The sequence below is a fragment of the Ascaphus truei genome, chromosome 3 (genome assembly GCF_040206685.1).
Source record: "Ascaphus truei isolate aAscTru1 chromosome 3, aAscTru1.hap1, whole genome shotgun sequence".
In the NCBI taxonomy this organism is placed as follows: domain Eukaryota; kingdom Metazoa; phylum Chordata; class Amphibia; order Anura; family Ascaphidae; genus Ascaphus; species Ascaphus truei.
In genome coordinates, this window is record NC_134485.1 from 56,344,921 (window position 1) to 56,370,150 (window position 25,230).

Sequence of the window (25,230 nt, forward strand, 5' to 3'; positions counted from 1 at the left end):
AAAATGTTGATGTATGTAATTAATAAGAATATCTGAAGATTTTCCACTGGAAATGACTAAACTTGCCTTTTTACGGAACTAATCTCTGCTAAAAAGTTGTGTGCCATTGGGCAACTTCAAAACATGCTGCCAATATTTAAAAAAGGCCAGTTAACGGATAGAAATTATTGAATAAATTAACCCTATACTGGCCATTGCTATGATACTTTTTAATGATGTATTCTATTCTCCTCCTGGTCTACTATTTGTTAGGTAATAACGACAGCAAAACAGAAGAAAGTACAGTATGGTGTTAATATCAGAGTTGTGGACCACATCATTTAGTATGTATAGCTATTTAGGTATTTATTTATTATGTTGAACTTCATTGCAACAACAACAACAACAAAACATTGTCGGTGGATTGAGATTCTCCAGCTAAATTATACTGCCATCTTTTTTTGACCTTGGGAAAATTACTACATCTCCTTGGGTCTCAAACAAAATTATATGCTACAGTACGTGCTCTCTGGGATAGGGATAGATTGTGCCTGCAGGATTCTGAGCTATTGTACATGATCAACTACAAATGTGAACTCAAGATAGCCATTGCATGATATCTTTTAAGAAAAAACAATTGAAACAAAAATGCATACTTCATTTTTTTTTTACTTTCAGCAGTCAGTTGGAAGACAAATAAATTGTTCAATTGACCTATATAAGTCAATTTAAGAGGCCTGCATTGCAATGCTACAGGTATGTGCTGCAAGCTCCTTTAAAGGGGGTTTAGAGTGAGTGCAGCCTCTGAATATTAGCAATTTAAGAACTGCAGCTTTAAATGAACCCCCCCCCCCTTTTTTTTTTGATGCACAGCAATCTGTATGAGAAGGGGTTAAGTAAATGCAGTTTTACAATCAAGCCCCTTCCTTTCCCACGGTCTGCCCTCATGCATGCAAACGCTGTGCTTGCGGAGAGAGTCCTTGTCTAGTCAACTAACCCCCTCTAGTGCTGAGCACGCTGCATGTGACCTGCAGATAACAGCCCCGGGAAGCTCCTCTGCACCCAGCTAGGATTCCTCTCCAGTGGAGAGATAGATCAAAGCAGATGGATTCTCTCAGCTCGGTGCATCTTTTCATCTCTACCCAATAGCTTTCATTTGCACCGTTTTAATCCCTCTGATTTGTGCTTGCATAGAGCCGTGCTACAATGCAAGCTGCCTTGCACAGGATCCACGGACAGACTTTAATCATGTGCAGGTTGGGCTCCTCTTACCTTGTGCTTCACTGACAGCTGGACCATCATACTCCTATAAAAGCGAGACCAGAAAGCGCTGCACGGATTTATGTTACAGTCATCAGACTGGGATAAAGAAGCACATGCCGCCCAGATTACAGTATATTTTATTTTAGGGGGAAAAAAACGGAAATCTGCAAGTTTTTTTATGAGAAGAGCAATGCTCTCCGTGTCTATAATTTAAGAAGATGTCCTGTTTGCAACCTTGAGATCTGATCCCCGGGAGTATGGAGAGATGGATGCGAGTTCCCTGTACGATTTGGGAGGAAGGAGAGATCTGCTGCTGCTGATGGGAGAGGGGGATGGGGGCTCTGCCAGCTGCGCTGCCACGGTCAGTCTCATGTGAAGGGGAGAGTCCTGCGAGGAGCCTGCAAACTTCCCTCCGGCTCATACTTCTGCAGCCCCAAGCACCAGGGAGACCTCGCAAACTCTGCTTCCCGCCGCCCAGAGGTGCGCCCGCCAACACCTCATCTCACACACCATGCAAATCCCCAGTGACTACCTCACAGCGCCTGCACGCTCCGTACAGCTGGTATAGCACATACAGCGGATCCCCAGCACAAGTCTCCCATCTAACAGCAAGTGCACCGGTGTCACTGCTCAGCTATAACCCAACGCACACACAACACTGCCAGAGTTTCCTCAGGACATAACGTAGACAGTGAATGCAGTGCCCGTGGTGGTATTAACACGTTGTCAGTGTATATGCCGAGCTCGTCATAGCATGCAGCCCCGGTACTGAGTGCGGACGTCAGAGCCCCGGTGCAGTCACGCCGGTCATTCTTGCACAGAGCCTCGGGGGTCGATGCTGAGCCACTAAGCTGCAAGTCAAAACCGAGGCGTCTCAGTCACGATGGGACAGCAGCGGACCCGACAGGGACTGAGACTCCGGTTTCAAGCAGAATGGACCATCGTATGCACCATACAGATTGGTGCCTTCAGATGAACCACAAGCACCATCCCCACGGGATCACTACCAGGGGGTTGTACATCCAGCTCCCAGCACGTGTATGAACTTTACCTCACCCAGAGGCCACATTCAGCTTCTCACTCACTTCCGTGCGGGTCTGGTGCAGAAACCTACCCCAAAACCCACTATCAACTGCGTCCACCCACACAGACTAGCGCACATTGGATATCGCTCACTCAATATTTCTCGTTCACACTTTATTTGCAAAAGCAAGAAACACGCAAAGCGGGTACTAGTAGGATTACTTTATATTAGGAGAGGGTAAGGGATGCGCTTTGCTTCTCAAGAGGTGTGTGTCTGATAAGTGCTGAGGGCGCGCGGGGTTCGCTCCTCCTCCGCACAGATCTCCGCTCCTCTCCGCGCGCGCTGAGACCTTCCCTCCCCTCTGGGACTGCGCGAGGCCTGCCCGCGCGCTGCTGCCACAGAGCTCGAGGCCGCATTCTCCTGGACTCTCTTCACGCGCACCAACCTGCTGTCAGCTCGCGCGTGGAACATCTGGTCCTCAAGCAACCTCATGGCTACGTGACGTACCTTTTACTCTACTTTCCTCCTTCCCCCCCTCCTTTGGGATCCTCACCTCGCGCCGCGGAATCTGCGACCAATAGCAGCGCTGGGTTGTCACCCCGCCCCTCCTCCCTGCGGTGACATCGCACCGGACGGAGACCAGCACCAGGCGGAAGAGGAGCTGGAGGCTGCCTGCAGAGGGAGCCGGGCAGCCATGGGGCTGTGTGATGGGAGGGCTGTGCTGCTGAGGTCTGCCCTTATCCTGCCCGCGCTCACCGCCTTCCTGGCCGGCTCCAGCCACCTCTCCGACAACCAAGGTAACAACGGGGCGAGGGGGAAGGTCACTTGCAGTTACTGCCCAGGTCACCGGCCGTGCAAAGTGACAGCATGCTGCTCCCGGGGTATCCCGGCCAGGCTACTAACACGCTCTCCGTGACACCGTCCTGAGGAACAGGGAGGCTTCGTGGGGGCTGTCTCCACATGCACATGGCTAGAAGGGTTACCATGTGTGACACTTATATGAGAGTGGCACCGAATTTGGGGTTACCAGTGGGTGATATTAACTAATGGGAAGTCCAACTCCAGGCACTCTATTATGGTAATTAATATATAGTCAATAGTATAGCAGTGTTGCACATACAGTCTTCAAGAAATCCTGATGCTTGTCCCGTAGGCAATGAAATGAATGTATAGCTACCAGAACTGGTCCGATGACAGAGAGACCGCACACAGTAAGTTGAGATGCACAAATCTGAGGAAGGCCCCTCTGTGTGGACGAAACGGTTACTGTGCCTTGCATATTTCTAATACAACTTGTTTTGCATCTCAACTTACTGTGTGCTGTCTCTTTGTCATCGGACCAGTTCTGGTAATACCGGTATACTGTATATATATTTTTTAGATCTTAAGAGTTTGAGGCATGTCCCCACCCCCCAGAATCATCCTCGCTTATTGCACGTGCCCCTATAGGAACTTGCCTTTGCACTTTAGTGAGACTAAATGCTTGCGATGCTCAATTAATGTTTAGGCCACAAAAATACAGAAAAATGAGGCGTGAGGAACCCTGCTTTTCATCTTTACATTTGTAAGGTTACATTAGAAGAAAGCTCCTATAGGAAGTTTGAATAGTTCTAAATACATTGGCCCAATCTACAAAGCACAAGTACAGCTCCATGTCCCCTGCTGCAGCTGGTGTGCTCTGTCCAATACTGTAGGTGATAATACCGTAGTGAAGAAGCTCTCCTTGTCTTACTGTACAGTAGGTGTAGGGCAAATGTCACATATTTCTTCTTGTAGGGGAATGGTAAATGCACACTCATACACATAGGCATTTTTTTTGTTTTTAATAATGTTTTATAGATTGTAAAAAGCCTGTCTTTGCCCTGATAAAGGTGGTATACCCCTCTCTAAAATATGTGTAACCTGTCATTTCATTACTTGCTGTTGAATTAACATCTCCCACTAGTAGATTGGTTCTTGTGGAAATGAATCTATTTTTTTGTTTGTTTAAAATATTAGGAGCTTTAGAAAGATGTATTACTGTCAGGAAAAGTACTGCCACTTGATTATATATTTATTGTGTTGAAACAACTGGTGTGATCTATTAAGACAGCAAAATATATATTTACACTGTATGTAGTACATGTACTACAATTGTTATGTAATACCGTATATGATTATGTGTAAGGTCTTTTACTAGATCCTAACATGCCACATCACATGTGATTGTAATTGTGTGCACCAAGTTAAGGAAATGTTTGGAAACCTCTCCGTTTCCCCTTTGGGCACCAGTAATTTCTTGTATCAGAAGTAGTGTACAACAGTTTGAACGGCACTATTATCAAGCCATGATGGAAAGAACCACAGTATTAAACCCTTTGTTTTAATTATACATTAATAGTGTCTTTATTGCTGTAGCAGGTAAAACAACTCGGTTCCATTAAGTAAAATATAGTGTATATATTAGGGTTGGGTATAATATTTACAATATATCTTGATGAGCAGACGAAATGTCCATTGATTTATTCCTTTTAACCATATTTTCATCGGCAAAGTGTGCCATTTTGCCCTACATTGTGAAATTTTATCTAGACGGGAAAAACTTGGTTAATTTGGATATGTCACTCTGTCCACCCCAGGTCTCATTTCTTCCAATATTGGTAATGCATGATGTACCGCTACACTTTCAGGCCTATATCATTTGATTGGAAAGGAACTATAGACTGATGCGCACTTTGGATTCATGTCAAACTGAACTAATGTAATATTTTCACGAATGTAATACAAGTTTAATCAGGGTGATGACCTTTGAAATAATACTTAGCCATTTTCATTATTTAAAGCTAAACTATAACTTTGTGTACATTAGTAAAAATGTTCAGCATGTTTGCCCTTTGATAAAAAAAAAAAAAAAAAAAATCTCAGTTGCCAGACATCCAGAAAAGATGTACTATCTATATTAAAGTTCAGGATTGTACTTTGTACAAAGATGAAGTACTGTAGATAATGTATTCTTTAAAGGGTAGTACCTTGCACAAATGCCATAAAATACACATTAAATGAAAATAAAATCTAACAAGGCTTGGATTACAACTTTTCAATAAACCAAACTAGTGACATATAATCTAATACTACAGATGTACTGTAGCTGTTTTTTTTTTTTTTTTATAGTATATGTTGTGATATTCTGCACCAACACTACTATTGCATCTTATCTTATGTTCTGCGTTATAACATTGGGTTATCTAGGGGAACACGAAATTTGACAACATCTGTAGTTTATCAGAGAAAACGTATGGGTCCTAACGAAAATATTTAACAAGGAAAGCATTTTCATAAACCGCATTAGTTACAGCCCTCACGAATAGCAATGTGTGATCAAAATAATCTGCCATAAACTCTCCTTTGGAAATTGTATTTTATATATACGTTAATCAAGTAAATTATAGATACAGCAAGCTGTTTTATATTTTCAATTACATGAGCTAACTAGCTTGACAATAGATGTATTCATCTACAATACATGCTAGTGTATTCTTAGCTTGTTATTTAAACAATTACAGAGTCAAGTATGTGGAGGATATGCATAATATATAGTGCCATGCACTTGTACAGTATGTTAATAATTGCTAGTATATCGTTTTCATTTCTGGTAATTACTGCTATCATTAGCTATGTAGAGGGACTTAATAATACATGTGTACATTAAATCCATTACCAGTATTTACCCCCAACAATATGCACTTTATTTTTTGTATTTTTAGAATAATTTGAAATGTAGCGACTTTAATTTTTTTGTTTTCCTTTGCTACTGTATCTTGCTACTGTATCTTAACACCGATGTTTCAGTTCTTAAATCAGTGGGGAGAGAAATACATTGTTTTGCCAAATTTCTCAAAATTGTAACATAATACGTTATCATGCAGTTAAGCTGTTGTTTGATATGTGATTTTATGTAGATGTATATCAATTTGACTCTGACATTAAAGAAAATCAGTTCTTTGACAACTGTGATGTGTAAAGATGTGCCCTCAGATATCATTTTGATTTAATTCTGTGCTAGCAAAGGATATTTGGAAAACAAAAGTAAAATCAATAAAAAAAAGTAAGGTTTATTATATTTTGACATTTAGAACCATATATCTTGAATGTCAGAATGTCACAAAGTAAGTAATGTTTGACTTTACAATGTCTAAAATCTTATATTGTCAAATTGAATATTTTGAACTTCTTTTAATCTTAAAAGGTTACAAATCGATGACTTCTAAGCAACATTAAGAGAATCTTATTGGACTCTTAATGAAAATGATTTATCCTTATACATTGTATGTCAAGAATGAATGTCACTTTTTGAGATTAACACGTGTCCACATTATATGGTTGGTTTCTTATATTGCACTATGAGATATGCTTGTGCACTATAAATGTACATATTTATCCCTGAACCTATTCTAAGACTAGCTCTTTTATTTAATTTTGGATGGAAGTTAATGTATGATTAACGGCACATTTCACTGATTCGTACCGTATTAAATAGGGGGCATTGGTGATTGTGCTTACCACAGACTGAAAGATTTAGCAAATACGACTCGATGTAGTTTCAGTGCCTTTTTTCATTAACTCATATTAAATTAGAAAGACGATATTGAATTTCTTTTAAAACATCAATCTAAGGATGGACTACTTTCATTGATGTTATCCTGTAAAAAGTTGAATTCATATCTACCAACATTCCTGTAACAGCTCTCTTACAGATCAGATGTAATGTACAGTACACTGCTCATTGGTTGCATTGGAGAGAGAACGTATTCTGTGATTATATTGTGGCACATTCTACAATGTGAAATTTCACTCATAGAAAACAATTCTCTCTTATGGACTTATTCGTTGACTTAAATAGGTGTTTTCAGCCAAACGCGCTTTGATCAACCAATTTGGGGCTACTTTAAGTGTGGTCTCGAGGGTCCTAATTAGCAGACTATCCATTGACTTTTATACCTCTTAAAACACTCATCTATACAAAATGCGGAGAGATAACTGTGAACACACCTGAGATTCCTGGAAAATAAGCTAATTTTAATCATTTGAATATAGTTTTCATATGTAAAATAGCTTATTTCCAAAGTATGTTAGGTGAGTTCATAGGTAAACTTTAATGTCTTCTGTGCCATGATCGCCGTGGTCGTGATTGTGGCAAACAGTGTCCTCAGCGCCGCAGACGTTTGCTTTTTCGTGGGTGGCACTGGGGACAGTAAGTCTTACTACATCTGTATCATTTCATGTGTTGTATAGAAGAGTGTTTTGGGAGGTATACAAGTCAATGGATACACTAGTAAATAGGACTTCCCCTCTTGCTTCCCCCAATCCCAGTGGCCAGCAGTTCTGTAGAACTTTTTCGAACATTCAAGTGAGACAGAGGCAAAGTGACTTTGGTTGAGTTCACACACCTCACGGATGCTTTCAGACTTACTGAAAGGCAGCTTAGTATACTCCTACACTGTACATTGTAGCTGTGATGTTGCTTTATGCAGGGAAGGCATGACTCGGGGTCTGTCCCAATCTTTTTCCTTTTCAGCTAATCCATAATCAGAATGGCACAAATTACGTTCTGATCTATTTACCAGTGAACTAGTGCCCCGCAAATTGAGGACTCCTAGACTGTTTTCAGAGTGTCCTTGTCCTGTAGGGCTCATCACTGATGGTGTTCTCAAATAGAGTTACACGAAAGGGAGATAGGCTTGTTTAGCTCAAATCAGTACAGGCAGTCCTCGGTTATCCAACATAATGCGTTCTTGTAAATAGCATTGGATGGTGAATCGTCGTAAAGTGAAACCCATTTTCTGCCCATTGGTTTGTATCGTAAAGAGTCAGTGAGTGTCGGATAAGGTGTTGTGGCATCGCAACTCCGCCCATTGGCATGCATTATAAAGTGTCGTATGTACAGTATGCCACTCATCGAAAAGGGAAACGTTGACAAACGAGGACCACCTGTACTCTGTACCTTTGCTTTCAGTCATGCAATCAACCCATATCTGCCTCAGAATATACACCAAATATCTCCCTTTTCACAATTCCCCACTAAAGATCCATAAACTTTTATTTACAGATATGTATATTCCTACTTCTCGAGATGCACAAAATCTATCAGCCCCAGGAACATAATAACCATTATGCTTTAAACACCCAATTCCCCCACAAATTTCTCATAAATGTTTAGAGGAGCAAACTCCTGGTAGACAAAGATTTTGGCACCCCTGGATGGCATATAAGGAGAGGAGCTGTTAATGTGTCTCTCGAATACTGTTCGATCTAGGCTTCTGATCATTACCCTTAGAAATATTCTTGCAAACCTGCTTTGTAGCCTTCATATTTTCTGTAACCACAAGAGCTTGTTCTGTTCTCACTGCAGCAGTTTTGTGGGAACTGACTGAAAAACTGTGCTGTACAGACCATGAATAGAGAGATGCAGACATGCAAAGGTTATTGCACCCACTCTTAATACAGAATATTGCATTACAGTACAGAATATCACAGTTTTCCTTTGAGTTCACTTGCAGTGGTAACACATAATAAAACAGAATATTCCACCATAACGGACCAGTGGGTGCAATAACCTTTGCTTCATCTGTACTCGGGTTATGCTGGTTATGCCACGACAGTAAAAATAATGTTAAAACTTATTTGCAAAATCCCGTTGACAGTTTATTGCCCCTTTTTAAGTCCCAATTTGCCCATGGTTAGTAGGAAAGAGGATCTATAAGTACCTTAGTTTTGGCTCTGCCATCCTTCTTCTCCCCCCCCCCCTCTCAATAAGGGATTTAGCTTGCTAGCTTCTTCCCATATACACTACAGGAGCCTCTTCCTTTATATTTCTCATCCATATCACTGTTTGGTGTTAGACATTTCACTACTGACCTGGTAAAATTACCTATGTGCAGAGAGTGAGGCTTAATTAAGGAGCCTCTGTACGTGGCTTGCTTGCGGCCTGATGCCGGTCAAAATATTGCAAAACCACACTGTGTAGAAATACTCTATTATGACTGCCTTAAAACAAGGTCATACAAATAGCCACTGGAGAATTTTATATACAGGGTTTAAAATTCAATATTTTTTTTATATTAGTGATGTTTTTTTTATAAGATACCAACATCAATATACTGTATGTGTAAATTATGTCTAAGATTCACAGTATTCAATTTCACCTAATATGTAGCAGGTATTTATAAGAAATAGATTGGGTTTTAGTTCATGCAGGAAACATACAGGAGATAAATGGGCAGCTTTAAAATAATTTTTAGATTAATACACATCAGTTACTTGGATAATAAATGTAAAAGAAACCAATCCAAACCAATGTGGCTAAATAATCATGTAGGAGAAGAAATTGAAATGAAGACATCTACCTCCAGATTTATCAAGCTCCTTTACAGACTTAAATGGGAGTTAACACCCGTTCTGATGCATTAACCTGTAACAGAGCTTGACTAATAACTCCCTAGGATAAATCAGAAGAGATACAGACATTATTTAAGAATTGTTCTGAATTTAACAAAAGCTGAAATCCAAATAGCAAAAATGTCAAATGAAAAAAGGATTGCAATGGAATATAAGAAAAATCCTAAAAAGTTCTTCAAGTACATTAATAGTAAAAAGAATATAAAAGACCATATAGGACTGCATTGAAAATGTGCTGTCGAATAGGCAGCAGAAATGATCATAAATGGAACATATTCAGACTGGCCTAAAGTTGTAAGTAAGGGGCTTAATGGTTTAGTACTGGGCCAATTCTTTTTTAGTTGTTTACTAATTACCTTGAGGTTGGTAAAGAGAGCAAAGTCTTCATCTTTGCTGATGGCACAAGATGATGTAAGGCTGAGTCCATGCTGTTGCAGACCGCGGGGAGCTGTCCACACGCGGCGCAATCACATTGCCTTAAAGCATTGATTGCGCCCATAGACTGCGCAGGCGCACGTGCGCGACAGCAGGAGGCGGCGCGCATTGCGCAAGGCTTCCGTTGAAACGGATTTCTCGACGCAACGGGCAGGTCACGTGAGCGGTTTGCCCAATGAGGGCAAACCAGCTCCGTGACATCACTGATACGCCCCCGACAGCGTGTCTAGCATGTCTGTAAAACACTCGCTTCACGCAGGTGACATCACGGACGCGAATGCCTCCACGCGGGCGAAGGCTGTATGGACTCAGCCTAAGGTAGTAAGATCAGAGCTGATGTAATGTCTCTACAGAAGGACTTGGATAAATGGAAAGCTTGGGCCACAATAACTTGTGTAAAAATACAACACCACTTCATATAAAATAAATAAACTCTCACACAAATCAATTTCAAGCCTCCAAAACCAACGTAGATGGTGACCCGCTTTCTCCGCCCCACTAAGGTGCCTGAAGGGGAACTCCCTGTGTCTCCACCCCTGCCGATAACAATCTTCAACGGGAAGCCCCTGCTCCTCTGCCCCCACCACTGACTCTTGTAGAAGTACTTGGGTCTCATCAGCCTTCCCCTGTTTCTGTGCCCCCACTTCTGCCTTAAAGGGGAAGCGCTTGTCTTTCCTCCCTTTCCTCTGACACACAGGCAGACATGGCTCCCTCTCCCACGCTACTGTCTCTACTGTGTGTGATGTTATGTGTTGTACATGTGTGCTGCTGTAGTGTGTGTGTGTGTGTGTGTGTGTGATGCTCTGTCCTGTACATGTATGATGGATGCTCAGTGCTGTACTGTGTGTATAATAGCTGATCTCTTGCTATATTTGCTTTTGTTCTCTCTCCTTTGCACCCTCTTTCTCTCCCCCTCCCTCCCACTCTCTTGCTTCTTCCCATCTCACTTTCCCTCCTTCTTCCTCTCTCGCTCACCCCCTTTCCCCAATTCTCACTCCCTCCATCTCCCGTCTTCCTCACAGCGCTCTCCCTCCCCCTCAATCTTCTCTCTTAGCACCTACTGTATTTCTGAAGATGCACAAAGCCTGCTATCTCCACTCACACCTCTAACTAGCAGAAACTCTAATACATTTTTGCAACAAATCACTAAGCTTAAAATATTAGAACAAAGTTTATTGAAACATCAACAAAATAATAAACATAGCATTAACAATTAAAAGGTCTATTTCAAAATAAAATATAATCTTTAACCTTTTTGGAAACTAGCGTATTTAGTGAATGGTTACAAACACAGGTACAAGAAGAAAATGTAAATGCCAATGCAAATTTGCCTACTCCATAAACAAATTGAAAATAAAGACTATACCGCTGATTGATTTTAACCTAGACAACCTACAAAAAGATGTAAAAAAACAACTAGGCCTTTATCGCTAACAAAATGGGCAGTGAAACTGTTTTAAAAACAGCTAGAAGAACATAACAAGGATAGCATGTTATATACTGCACCGACACACTTTATTCGAGCAAATACCCAGTATGTACCTGGCAGATACCTGGAATGCGCCGCTCCTCACCTCTGACAAGCCCCGTTGCATTTGCCTTCCCAGCCTGGGTTCATGCCTGGCTGACAGGCGGCTGATCTGTTAAATGATAATGATTAGGATTTAATAGGCTGCAATGCTTCGCGTGAGGCTGCAATGCTTCGCGTGTCTACCAGATGGCATAAATTCATGAATTGTAATGCAGTATATATATATATATATACTGTGCAGTATTGCAGCCAGCGGGAATAAAATGCTTCAATCCCTGTCTGGAAAATAACCCAATGCACTCGGGCAGAAAACAGTCACAAACCTCAATACACCCGGGTATACCCGAATTCGTGGGACTAGCCGAGCTCGAATAAAGTGTGTCGCCAGTGTAAGCATCAGAACGCAAGGAGGAACAAATTACAGCAATCAAAGATACATCTCAGTAGGAGCTGCCATAAACTGACACGTAAATGGCCCACTATACTGTACTGTATACAATAAATACCAATATTATACATCATACAGATTTACCAAGCGAACAATGTTGCCATTCTAAAACAACAACAAAACAGCAAATGATACGTCAAAAGCGCAGTCAGTGGTAAGTCCTGCAATTAAAATAATTGACTCTAAATGCAATTAATATTTAGCACCATTTTAGCCCAATTGACTGAAACGAAGATAAAAAAATTGCCTTCAAATATGAAAACACACGTGATTCTACCCTCCAACGCAATAAATCAAATACGTAATGAATATGCAGCAACATCAAATTCCTCTCAAGTAAAGACCGAAAATCAAATTCATAAAGAGGCCCCTACAACACCAAATGCTGCACAAGGCCACGTAGAAACAGAACCTGTAGAGTTAGAAAACAGTCATCTGAAACATGTTTTCAAATTGATTTGCAAATTTCCATTGAAAATGCTATGTCAACAACAATGTCAAAAAAATTAAGAAAAAAATAAATACACACATACACACACATACATACATACACATACGTTACTACATACAATGTTTATTCAGTGTTAAAATGTGGTAAAATAATATCTCTCACATAGCATTGAAAAAAGATTCTAAATCAACTAAAAGCACAGATTATATTACACATTTAGTTCTCGGGAGAGGGCACTAACTCTCTTCTCCTTGGGCGTTAACTTTCTGAGTGTCCCAGGACGTAGTCACTCCAGGTGGCCCCCATGATGACAGGTAGTGGCTATGTCATACCCGAAGGGAGCTTTTTTCAGCTTTGATCGCGTCCTGCGTTCCCATGGAGGGAAAAGGTGGACTCCTCCTCTTCTGTTTCCGTGTTAAGGTCGCCACAGTCACATGACCGCTCTCAAAAACGGTCGCATGACGGTGCTGTGCCGGAGGGGCCATGTCCTTCAGGTACTATTTCTTAAATGGAAACATTTTCACAAACATTGGATACTGGATCCGAACTTAGCAAAATGTGTCTGGTATAACCATTTTGGACAACACACATGCAATATATTTGCAACCCTATTAAGGAAGGTTGGGGTTTTGCAGAATTTCACAATATGGTTATAGTGTTCCTTAATCAAAAAAAGTAATAATAAAAAAAACACTTGTATACCCTATTGTGTGCTAATTATATTCTGCTTGTAAGGTTTCTGTTCTTGCCGGAGGAAGGTTGTTCTGTGGAGATGTCTGTTTGCTATATCCCTGTAGTTCTCAATCTTTTTGCATAATGATACCCAGTTTATTGTTAAGACAGGCAACACATGTATTGCTTTTATGCCTTGATTTCCATATAAGTGCAATGCTAAAATGTTTTTCACATATTTTGTTTTTCATGTAAATTCAATTTATGATGCAAGCAGAGTTCTATCCATAAATAGTTGTTAACTAACTGTTCTGTCATGATGCAACCTGTAGTATAACAGCTATAGGATTTTCTATAATGAAGAGATGAAAATATTTACTGTAATACCAATTATTGACAATGTCGATAATGAATTGTGGAGCCATCGACACATGAATATGATACCATATTTAGTTAAAGTATTTAATAAATAATGACAAAATATGTTTAAATATTAATATCCCCATCTATTAGAAAGCCATAATCTATCACAGAGACATTATCTTGTTCATTTTCCTTACTGAATGTTTTTCCATCTCCGCTCCTGCTATGCTGTTAACGTCAGCTAAGCTAGAAGGACTTGTTAGATAACAGTCATTTTATAGGGCTAGGTAGTTTACCAAAGCATACATATGCAGATTCGAAAGCAAAAGTGATTACATCGTCTGCTAAATATTTAACCTTTCAGTTTGATAACTGTGCATGGAATGAAGTCGTATTTGCCTACAATGCCTTGTTATGTAGTTTTCTTCCTGTTGTGTTCTAATTATATTCTGTTTGCACGTTTTCCATTTTTGAAATAAGAGGCTCGTTAGTATAGCATTCTTGAACATTTGATTGACAGTACAAAAGATAAGCATGGGGAATAAACCACAGTCAGAGAAAACAATGTTTAGTAACATTTTACTTTCTTTTGAGCCTTAAAAATGTGGTAAAATTGACTGATTTTATAAACAGCTGGGTTGACATTCCCCATATTGAGCAATGGTCAAACAAGTGTGTATAACCAAGTTCTTGATATTCTCTATACGTTTATTAAAATACTTTGTTGTTCAATATTTTATATTGGACACATTTATAAAAAAGAAAAGTAGTACTTACGCAGCACATTGGTTGTTCTGTAAATGCAACAATGGTTCATTTTGTAAAACAGATAAACAAGAGAAAGCAAATGATCAAATCATAAGTTTTGGCAAATGTATTTCTCTATATTTAGTGAAGTTGGTGGAGAGAAGCCACACAGGTTTTTGACAGCTGGCTTGACAAATGTTTCCTCCTCCACATGTATTCCTGATAAAGAAATATACCACAATGCCAGTTCACAGTAAGCCAATAAAACCCATGCTGTATCTTACCCATTAAATTGGATGCTGTTATTTCTTCTAGAGACATCAATTTGCAGAATTTAAAGGAGAAAACGCTATTTATCTTGGAAAAGGGGCACCTTTCAAAATCCTACATTGTTTTTTTTATTTCATTTTTTAAAAATAAATCAGTTGTGTAGTATTAGATTAACCTAACTGCATTTGATAAAAATTCTTTATGTTCTTTTTAATGAGTTTTAATGTATTAAGCTTCCCTGGGTTGCTACAGCAACTATTTAGAAAAGCACAGCACTTCCTCTTTTGAAATAGGCAGACATATTGGGTGCCCGGGGAAGCAGAATCTTTGCCAATCGATGACAGGAGAAAGGATCAATTGGCATATTAGATAATTACATTGCCTTAAAGGTATAGAACAGCTGCATTTATTTAAAAAAAAGAAAAAAATGGCAAGAGTTATGTCACCTGTCTATCAAGTACTTATTGGTTTCATGATATGTATTTAATACTCCATTAGTAAGGTACCGATCCCTACTTACTGAGTTTTGATATTCTATCTATCTAATCAAAGAAAAATCTGCAGCACTCGCAAAGATAATGTTTCAAAAGGTATAAATGTATTTCATCTAACAGAAACTAAAATATGAGCGTTTCAGACCCAACAGTCCTTTCTCAAGCTTGAGAAAGGGCCGTTAGGTCTGAAATGCCCATATTTTAGTTTTTGTACTTGTTAGATTAAATACTGTAGATTTTTACCTTTTGATACATCACCCTTGCGAGGGCTGCAGATTTTTCTTTGCTGTATTTCCTGGGGCTGGATGGTGATCCTAGCCCTGCTGCATGCACCCAGTGGGAAGCTAAGTATATTTCTACATTTTGTTACGATGAGTGCTATGTATGTACTGTATATATGTATGTATAGCATACACATTCTGCCTTCTGATTTTGTTTTCTCAGTGATCAATACAGTTATTTCATAAGAGAAATAGCACGCATACCAAAACCTCACCAAAATATAAGCAGATATTAATGGAATATGATTACTGAAAGGAAGAATTCTCTATAGGCAGTATGTCACAGGAGACCAATACTTTTACACTGGGATCACTAGCACCAGACAGGACAAAGTTGTTGAATAAAATGAGGTTTATTCTGGCACGCCAGCGGACAAAACAAAGATGTACAAAGCAAGATACAATACCAACTGGGGGCCTGGGGAGTAGATTGTAGCCTCGCTAGGTGCAGGGGCCTGCTTCAAGAAGGCTTGCCCTGTCCGCTTCTCGTCCAGGATCTCAGAGTGCTGATCACACATAGCAGCCCCTCTGAGATATCTCTCCAGCTGGTCACTGTAAAGATCAAACTCCTTCACAGAAGGTCTCTCAGTCTCTGTTAGCCTCTCTTGCTCTCTATAGGTAGAGCTCATTCTCTGATCAGAAGCACCCCTTCTATAGCCCTCTGTGGCTATCCATTGCATGGGAGGGGCTGCTGGACAATCAGAGCACAGATTAAATTAGTGTCACAACAGTCAGAAAGCGTGCTAAGAACCCATCCCCTGATTGTTCACTTAATCCAATTAACACTTTACAGGGCTGACTCCCAAATCACATCACAGTGCTTACACATAGATCACAAACACTTTATATCATATTGCTTGCTCAACTAGACTTGGGAATTGAACTAACGGGGAACAATGTTGATTCACTAAACTGTGGGATTGCATTTACAGGGAATAACGAATACAGGCTTTGAAATGCATTCTTACAAACCCGGAAATACATTTACACATTCCCTGTTCTCCAGATGTTAAATACATTTGGCCAAAATAAGCCTTCCAAAGGCGGCCAAGTTACATAGATTTAGGGATAGCTAGCTGGGCTTCATCCCAGTTTTGTGATGCCAGCTAGACCTACCGTCACACAGTACAATAAAGAAACCTTGATGGAGGTCAAAGTGGGGTTTAAAGCAGTCCGTTGAATTCAGATTAGTTTGCGGGCCAATTCTTAAATCCAACTGCAAGACTCTGGCCGCTCCAGGAAAAAATAAAATACACCACGCGTACACATTTTTCTTATGCTTGTCTTATTAAAAATATGTAAATGTCGCTGTTATCTCTCTGCCCTATCCCCTCGTTCATCCTCTCTCTCCCCCCACCCCCCTCCTCTCCCCATCTAAAGAAGGGGAAAAATAATCCAGGTAAGTGGTGCTGAGAGAGGGGGAGTGAGACAGAGAGAGTCAAACACACACACACTCTCTCTCTGACACACACACTCTGACATACACTCACTCTGACACACTCACTCTTCCTCTCTCCTCCATCTCATCCTCTCCCTCCCCACCCTCACAATACATATATACACACACAATACCCCCCTCCCCCAGAATACACATACTGTCCCCTCTCCCCCACGATACACACACTGGCAACAGGAGGAGTACACAGAGCGCAAGAACTCCTCTCTCAGGTGGAAATGTAGTTCACAGGAATCCGATCACAATAGACAGCATATGGCAAAAGAAAAGAGAAAAATAATAGCGTAACAAAGTTTAATTAACAAACACAGAGCAGTGAGCTCCAGTCCACTCACATGCTCCACGATAAAATCATCTGTAATGTCCCTGTTTTGCAGCTCAGAAACTAGCTGCAGTCCTATGAATGTATGTGGAATATGCAAACTGTATTCACAACTCAAGGGGGAGCTAATTGAATAAGTGCGTCTGTGGTAAGCAGCTCCATTGAAGCTCTGTATCATTTCCTAAACCGCAAAACCCACCGAGGAAGTCTTAACCACAAACTCAAGTGGATAAGTGGTTTGCGGTCTAGTTGAAGTGGCAGAATGCAACAATGTATCCTGTGGTATCGTTAACCAATTAAGGTCAAGTGGTGGAGTTCTTCTGCGGTTACCGATTCCGGCAAGCAGTGATACATTAGCCATAGCTCAAACCGCAAACCACATCACAGAGCCTATTCAATTAAGTAGCTAACTTTTGTTAGCAAGGAGCTAGCACTCAAATTTTTGGAATACAGATAGTTGAGAATGTAACATTCACATACATGTTGTTTTTATATTGCCCACACATACAGAAAGTACATATAAAAATAAAATGTGTTTCAGTAACCAACTATCCCCTCAATCCCTAAAGTTAAAAATTAAAGTCTGGCAGATTTTGCTGCATGGAAAAATTGGTTAGTCTTAACGACACCTGCGCAGATTTCCAAAAGGTGTGATTGCCATGGATTTTGGGTTCTGGTCAACCAGAAATGAATACCCACCTAATTCTGTTGTAAAAACTGCTATATATACTGACTTTGTGACTGAATGTTATAAGATGATTTGTTCGGTAAAATTCTAACTGGATGTTTTCTTTCCCCCCCCGTCTTTATTTTTTGTACCCTTTCTCCCCCCCCCATCTTTTATTTTCTCCATTTCCCCCTCTCCCGAAAAATATTAATAAAAATTGAGTAAAAAAAAAAAAAAAATGTGTTTCGGTTATGTTTTAAAATGTAAAGGCAGGAACCCTTTCCTGTCAGCCCGGCAATGAATCCATTAACATGTCAATATGTTAAGGATGAATGAGCTGAGGAATTTTTCGTCTCCATACTTCAATGGGCACCCTGCTTAGTTGGTGCCCCAGTGTCTAGAGAAGTCCACAGTTGAAAGCCTCAGAGACCCTAGGTGGTAGGGGGGCCGGATTATTGCAAAGTACCAGATATCGGTGCAAAGTATGGGCTATCAACACTTGGTAGCCAAACCCCAGACTTACTGTCGCCAGGATGGGCCCGGTATGCTAATCAGCTTAGGTGTCAAGTTAGCACATGCTTGTAGCAAACCGAGAAGCAACTTCTGCCCTTTTTGTGAGCTACTGGCAAGTCTGGGATAGGTGGGAAAAGTTGTTCCCAATGGGGTATTGGCTGGGTATGTTAGAGATAGGACCCTTAACCCTATAAAAATGCCTGCAGCCCAGTCCTAGTTAGATTCATCCGAGTTCAATCTAAGACTTGTCCAAGTTACAGCGTCAGCGGTTCCGGAGTGTGAAGGGTTAACTACATCGTAACCAAGGATCGTGCCCCTCTTCCAGAATTCGTTTGAGCTAAGGATTCCCGAACGAATCCTGTAAGGACCCAACGTAAAGATTCCTTTCGGCAGAGATACAGGGGTGGCAACTAGTGCCCCTAGCCAAGGATTGTCGCATGGCTCAAATCGTGCGCCCACTTGCAGGGGTGCCCAGAGACTTTGTTTTCAAGTAATTCGTTCCGTGGACATTTTATTTCGTTTCCCCATCCCAGTAAGTGTTTATTAAGTGTAATTGTGAAGAATTGTGTGTTTGTCTTAAAAGGAAATACATTACAATTTATTTTGCCCTCCTTGTTGTGCTCAATACAGAATCCCGGTAATAATGTAATAAGACTTGGTCTCCCGTGACACCCCTCCCTCCCAATACAAATACTCCCACTCCCCCACAATACACCTACAAACTTCCCCTCCCCAACAATACTCCCACAAACAACCCGCCCCCACCATATCCTCACAACAACACCAACCCCAACAATACTCCCACAAAACTCCTCTCCATCACAAAACCACCCTTGCCCACAATAACCACACAATACCCCCTTCTACACCATATTTTGACGGAAGCATCTGGTGCTACGTAGGCCCTACTTCTGGTGCGCACCAGTGGAGTGCAGAGGCACGCACGTATGAACGCGGCAGAGGAGGACCAGCGAGGGAGGGGGGGAAGAGAGGGGACCAGCTGGGGAGGGGGCACAGTAGAACCAATGGAGGTGAAGGAGGGGGAGAGGAGAACCAGGTGGGGGGGGATGGGGGAGAGGAGGACCAACGGGGGGTGGAGGTCCAGCTGGGGGGGAGAGGAGGTCTGGCCTCCAGATGCAACTTTCAGTGTTGGCAGGCCGGGCCCCTGTAGGCGCTGGGACTCCTCCCAGCTCTCCCGACTGGTTTGAGCGCAGGTTCTGTCTGCAGAATGGCCGCGAGCCACATGTTTAATAGCCTTAGTCTACAGTATTCAAATGTAAGTCTGTGTTGGTTTTAGAAGTCTAGTATTTGAATTGTAACTCATAATCAATGAGCCACTGCAGTCCTTTCGTTTTATATTCAGAAAGTATAGGGCAGGGTGGTCAACTCTAGGCCTCAAGGGCCATCAACAGGTCAGGTTTTCAGGATATCCCTGTTTCAATCGAAGACTGAGCCACTAATTGAGCCACCTGTGCTGAAGCAGGTATATCCTGAAAACCTGAGCTGTTAGTGGCCCTTGAGGACTGGAGTTGCTCACCCCTGGTATATAGAGAAGCTTGGTTATTCTTGTAGACCTGCTAGAAATATTATTACCGAGCCCCTTAACCTCCAAAACACAGATGCCACTACTGACATCTGACAATTGTTTTTTTTACCCAAAGCTGACTCTCGCATCCAGTCCTCAATGTCAATTACAGGTGCAATCACACCTGACATTTTAGCGGAAAACATATCAAAGAGTGCCAAAATTAAGTACAACTATTGTTCGATATGTACACATTTGTAAACCATTATATTGTCAAGGGTTGCCATTGTATCTTTTGTGTCTCTTGTTGCCACATCCTCTCCTGAAATGGCTGGTTTGCCATATCCTCACTTATTTACTCTCCCTTCCAAAGGATTGCACTGACATCATCAGACATCATTAGAATTTCATATTTATCTGATTCTTCCATGTTGCTCTATCTCGGGCAGCAGGGATTCTGAGGGACTTTTTGCCACTTAGAATGCATCATGGAATGTTATTTTCTTACAGACATGGAGAAACCTCTACGGTGAGATCTGCGTTACAGGCAATTTGTAAAGAGAAATATATATACAGTGGTGAGAAAAAGTTTGTGAACCCCTTAGTATTTTCACATATTTCAAAGCTAAAATGTTATTAGATCTTAATCTAAGTCCTAATAATAGATAGATAACTTGATCAAACAATTGACACTAAAACATTATACCTTTTCAACACCCCTTGAGCAGCAATGTCTTCAACTAAGTGTTTCCTGTAAATGCTGGTTTAGTCTCTCTCACATCGGTTTTGAGGAATTTTGGCCCATTCCTCCTTACAGAACTGCTTTCAACTCAGTGACATTTGAGGGCTTCCTTGCATGGACAGTTCGTTTCAAGTCCTGCCACAACATTTCGATGGGGTTTAGGTCTGGACTTTGACTAGTTCATTCTAAAACACCCCATTTCCTATTATGCAGCCATTATTTTGAAGATCTGCTTGTATGTTAGGATCATTGTCTTGCTGCATGACCCACGTTCGCTTCAGCTTAGCTCACGGGCAGATGGCTTGACATTCTCCTCTAAAATCTTCTGATACAATGCAAAAATCATGATTGTGTCAATGATGGCTAGCCATCCAGGTCCTGAAACAGCAAAGCAACCCCAAACCATCACACTCCCACTACCATGCTTGACGGTTGGGATGAGGTTCTTCTGTTCGAATGCAGTGTTTGGTTTTCGCCAAACATAACGTTTCTCATTGAGGCCAAAACATTCTACCTTTGACTCATCAGTCTGGAGAACATTGTTCCAGAAGTCTTGTGGATCATCTATGTGCTCTTTGGCAAACTTCAGATGGGCGGCAATGTTCTTTTTAGAGAGCAGTAGTTTCCTCCTGGCTATCCTTCTATGAACACCATTCTTGTTCTGTGATGGACACTCACATTAGCCAAGGCGAGAGTGGCCTGCAGATCCTTCCTGGATAATTTGCCAGTTTGTTCTTGGAGAGATTGTGGTAGGACAACCACTCCTGGGTAGAGTGACTGTGTCTTGAACTTTCTCCATTTCTAGACTCTGTCTGACAATGGATTGGTGGAGCCCCAAATACTTAGAAATGGGTTTGTAACCCTTTTTAGATTGATGAGCATCAATAAATGCTTTTTTGAGGTTCTCCCGAGATTTATTTTGATCGTGGCATGACTAGTTTCCACACACCTGTATGGTGAAGATCAAACTCACAAGGTTTCTGATCTTAATATACAGTAGGGTGTGGACTCCTAAACTATATATCTCTATATCGAAATTGCTAAGGAAACTGATAATAATTGTACCCACAAAAATGAGAGAAATACCAATACCATAGAACAAATGTCCACAATATCAACTCTAATGGTGCTGTGTGGTATATAATATGTATAAGAAGAGAAAAAAAGAACCTCCAAAGATAAGCACTCGGAGTACACCAAAAAATACAGAATAGTTTATTTATTTGGAAGAAGCCGTGGCAAAATGTGTGTTGCGGAGGGTCTCTGACTTGGATAACGTGTGACACATAAGAGCGGGCACGCCTGCATTTTATCCCAAACAAAGTCTTTGCTTGTTCCAGATGTGGAAATAGAATTTTCTCAACTTCATGACTAAACTTCACACATGCCACCTATATAAATATGGGTGTATATCACAGTACCCCTCTATCCTTGGACCGACCAGTATAGATCTCTGTAGAGGTATTTATTCCTCTACAGAAATCATATTAAAATCAGGGATATACATTCTTAGGCTAAGGCCCCAGTCACTGCGGGCACGCGCGTCGGAGCGCCTAGCGGCACGTGCACCAGTTTCAGCCGCGATATGTGGTGTGTGTGTGTATATATGTGTATATAGGTATTTATTTATTTATTGGGGGTGGAAGTGTATGGAGATATTGAGAGCAGCATTTTCATTTCCGGAGGAATAATATTCTACCCTGAATATCTAATGCTTATTTATGTTAAGGTTCTTAGTCTAATGATAAAAAAATATAACTGAGAAGTGTGATTTTGGAGATTTACAAATTACATTTCAAACTGTTTAGTGTTGCTACTAAATTCTAGTTGAAGAAAATAAAGTAATAATAATTAATGATGTAATAGCAAGTAAGGAAATGTGAGATTATATAAAGATATATTATTACTGATACTGAAAAATATAACGTAATGTACTTTCTTCTTTTTGCTTGCATCTTCATTAGGAATAAGAAACTTGTTGATTAACTGTATTTGGCACAGATCATATTGTAGTTTTTTTTTTTTTACACTAAAACAACAAAAGGACAGACACATACTGTGACACATCCCAGTATTATATCAGCACTGCATAACGGCTCAATGTTCTGTATAAAAACTGTTAAAAACAAATGCATATAGAACATTCTGCACTCATGATGAAAAATACCTTGGTGCAGTTGTAGCACTGCAGCGTACTCAGAATAGGGGCTAAATGCAGCTGTCCGTCACGCTGCAGATGTAGGTGTTGCAAGCTCTTTAGCACTCTGGAATTTATGTACAAATACAGTGCCGTCTCCCTGATACTTACTACATTCTAGGACCTTCTCTATTGGTGAATAGTGTTGGTAAACTTCGATGTTTGGTTTTCTTGGGTTACCATTTATTTTTCAGTGTTTCCTTTTTATGTTTCATGCTCTTATCTTAGAATTGTTTTCTAATTCCTTGTATTCCAATGTATGCATAGTAACCCCATACATCCCAACATTTTGACTATCCAAAAGGGAGAACTAAGCCCCACCCCTTTTTGACCTACTGTAAGTGTGCTCACTCACTGCTCTCGCCTCTTCTCTCCCATGCAGTACATCACTCCTCTCTCTTGCCCCCGCTGCATCGCAGCGATCCCTCATCTATACCCTACTGTCCCCTTGTGTGACTTACTTCACACCTCTAGGCCCCTCTTCACAGAGCTGGAGATTGAATAGAATGAACGCATCTGTACAAATATTACAGAACTCAGTATCTTGATGAAAGACTTCCCATATTCAATACCTGCCATTAGCTCAAACTTCTAGGCAAAATGACTGTCATTGGAAGGTACGTGGGACTTCAGATTTAGAGGAGGAACCCAACTGTAGTGTAGCATATATTCAAATCACTATTGCACTCCAATAAATCAGTGGCGGATAGTTTTATGGGATAAAGCTCCTTTCCTATGTATTTCAAATGTTTGTCTGGAGGGACAGCTATTACATTCAGCACACTTGGACATTTTCTTCAAAAAGTGTTTTTATTAGGTCACAGCGGGTACCAAAATGTCGATCACCCAATAAAACACTTTTTGAAGAAAATGTCCAAGTGCCTGGACCTTAATGCGAATCTATACTACACTACCTGTTCCAGACACCTTGGTTTCAAACTATTAGGAGTGCTTTACCAATTGACTTTCCTATATATATATATATATATATATATATATATATATATATATATATATATAACTGTATGCTCATCTGCATGTCTTAGGCAGGTCTGCAATCCCGCCTTTCACCATTATCACCCAGCACACAGCACTTCCACTGCAGCAAGGGATTGTGGGAAATGACATGCAAATGAGCACACAGTGCCACTTTTTGCTTCAATTTTTTTTTAACATGGTTCCCTATAGGCAATAATATATATGTGTGTGTGTGTGTGTGTGTGTGTGTGTGTGTGTGTGTGTGTGTGTGTGTGTGTGTGTGTGTGTGTGTGTGTGTGTGTATGTGTGTGTGTGTGTGTGTGAGTGTGTATGTATACACCCACCCACAGAAGAAACAAACAGCGCAACCCTGAACAATTAGCTAAACAATTCAAATATATAATATAGTGCTACAAATATACAAAAATACACTGGTAGGTGCTAACCCTTATTCTCTATCTATCCCTATTAGCCTGCTGCCAATTAAGTCCACGGCTCCACAGGTGCCGCAAGAGTTTGTATAACAAAGAATGACCTAGGCGCAAAACGCAAGGGGAGATGAGAAGGGAAAGGGGAACAATATAGAGTAGTATGTCCAAATATTTGTAGCAAGTAGATGGTAAGATATGCACTCACAGTTAGGACAATTATAAGCCTTTATCCAATTTTAGGATCAGGAACACTGCTCAGCTTTAAATCCTCACAGGACTCCTTTGAATGATGTCATCTGGGACAGGGATTCCACACCTCTAAACAGTTTTGGTAACCGGGTCCCAATGGTTTTATTGTCAGACACTCAGCCTCTGCCCCAGGGGTTAACCCGTTGCAGGGTTCTGGGTAAGGGCAGGCAAGGCGTGGATGATTGTGTACTGTATAAATCGGATGGGCGCCAGGAACTTTACCCTGAAAGTGCTTTTCTTGCTGCAATCAGATGGCTGTGTATTCTTGTATTCTCAACTTCAGCTCTGGAGAAGAAAGGTTTGTCTATTCCCGTAGGGAATACATGGGCTTTATATAGACTTTGCTGTTTCACTATTCCTCTGACAGCGGTTCCCAACCTTTTTTTTTTTTTTTTTACATTGCGCACCCCCTGCTAGAAAATATTTGTTCTGTGAATCCCTAATTAATAAATATTATTGCCCAGCAGGTTATGGCTAACAATACTGTGATCGATCCCAGGCAGTATAGTGTCCTGAGCTCATGGGGAGACACGTACTTAAGGCTCCAAACTGCACCTCGGTGTATGCAGACAGCATGGGTGGCGTAACTGTCAATCACAGTGAGAGCTTCCAAAATTACTCCCCCCAAAAATGCCTTGCCGCTGTGGATGCAAAGCATTGTGGGGAGCAGTTTTTGAAGCTTTTACTGTAACTGGCAGCGTTACCACTTACGCTAAGGTACAGTTTGGGTTCTTACTATGTGCGTAGTCCTCACACAG

The 25,230-nt window shown here is 40.9% G+C and overlaps 1 protein-coding gene across 5 annotated transcripts in view; it reads left to right on the plus strand.

Annotated features, from left to right (window-relative positions):
- Positions 1-905: 905 nt before the first annotated feature.
- The window catches only part of EPHA6 (EPH receptor A6), an 833,380-nt gene continuing 809,055 nt past the window's right edge, over positions 906-25,230 (plus strand). For 2 of the 5 annotated variants that reach the window (XM_075594038.1, XM_075594040.1), the window contains exon 1: positions 906-3,063. In XM_075594038.1, the coding sequence (XP_075450153.1) occupies positions 2,961-3,063 (103 nt within the window). In that variant the 5' untranslated portion in view covers positions 906-2,960. The remainder of the gene's footprint in view (positions 3,064-25,230) is intronic. The other 3 variants (XM_075594039.1, XM_075594042.1, XM_075594043.1) reach the window with 2 other exon arrangements.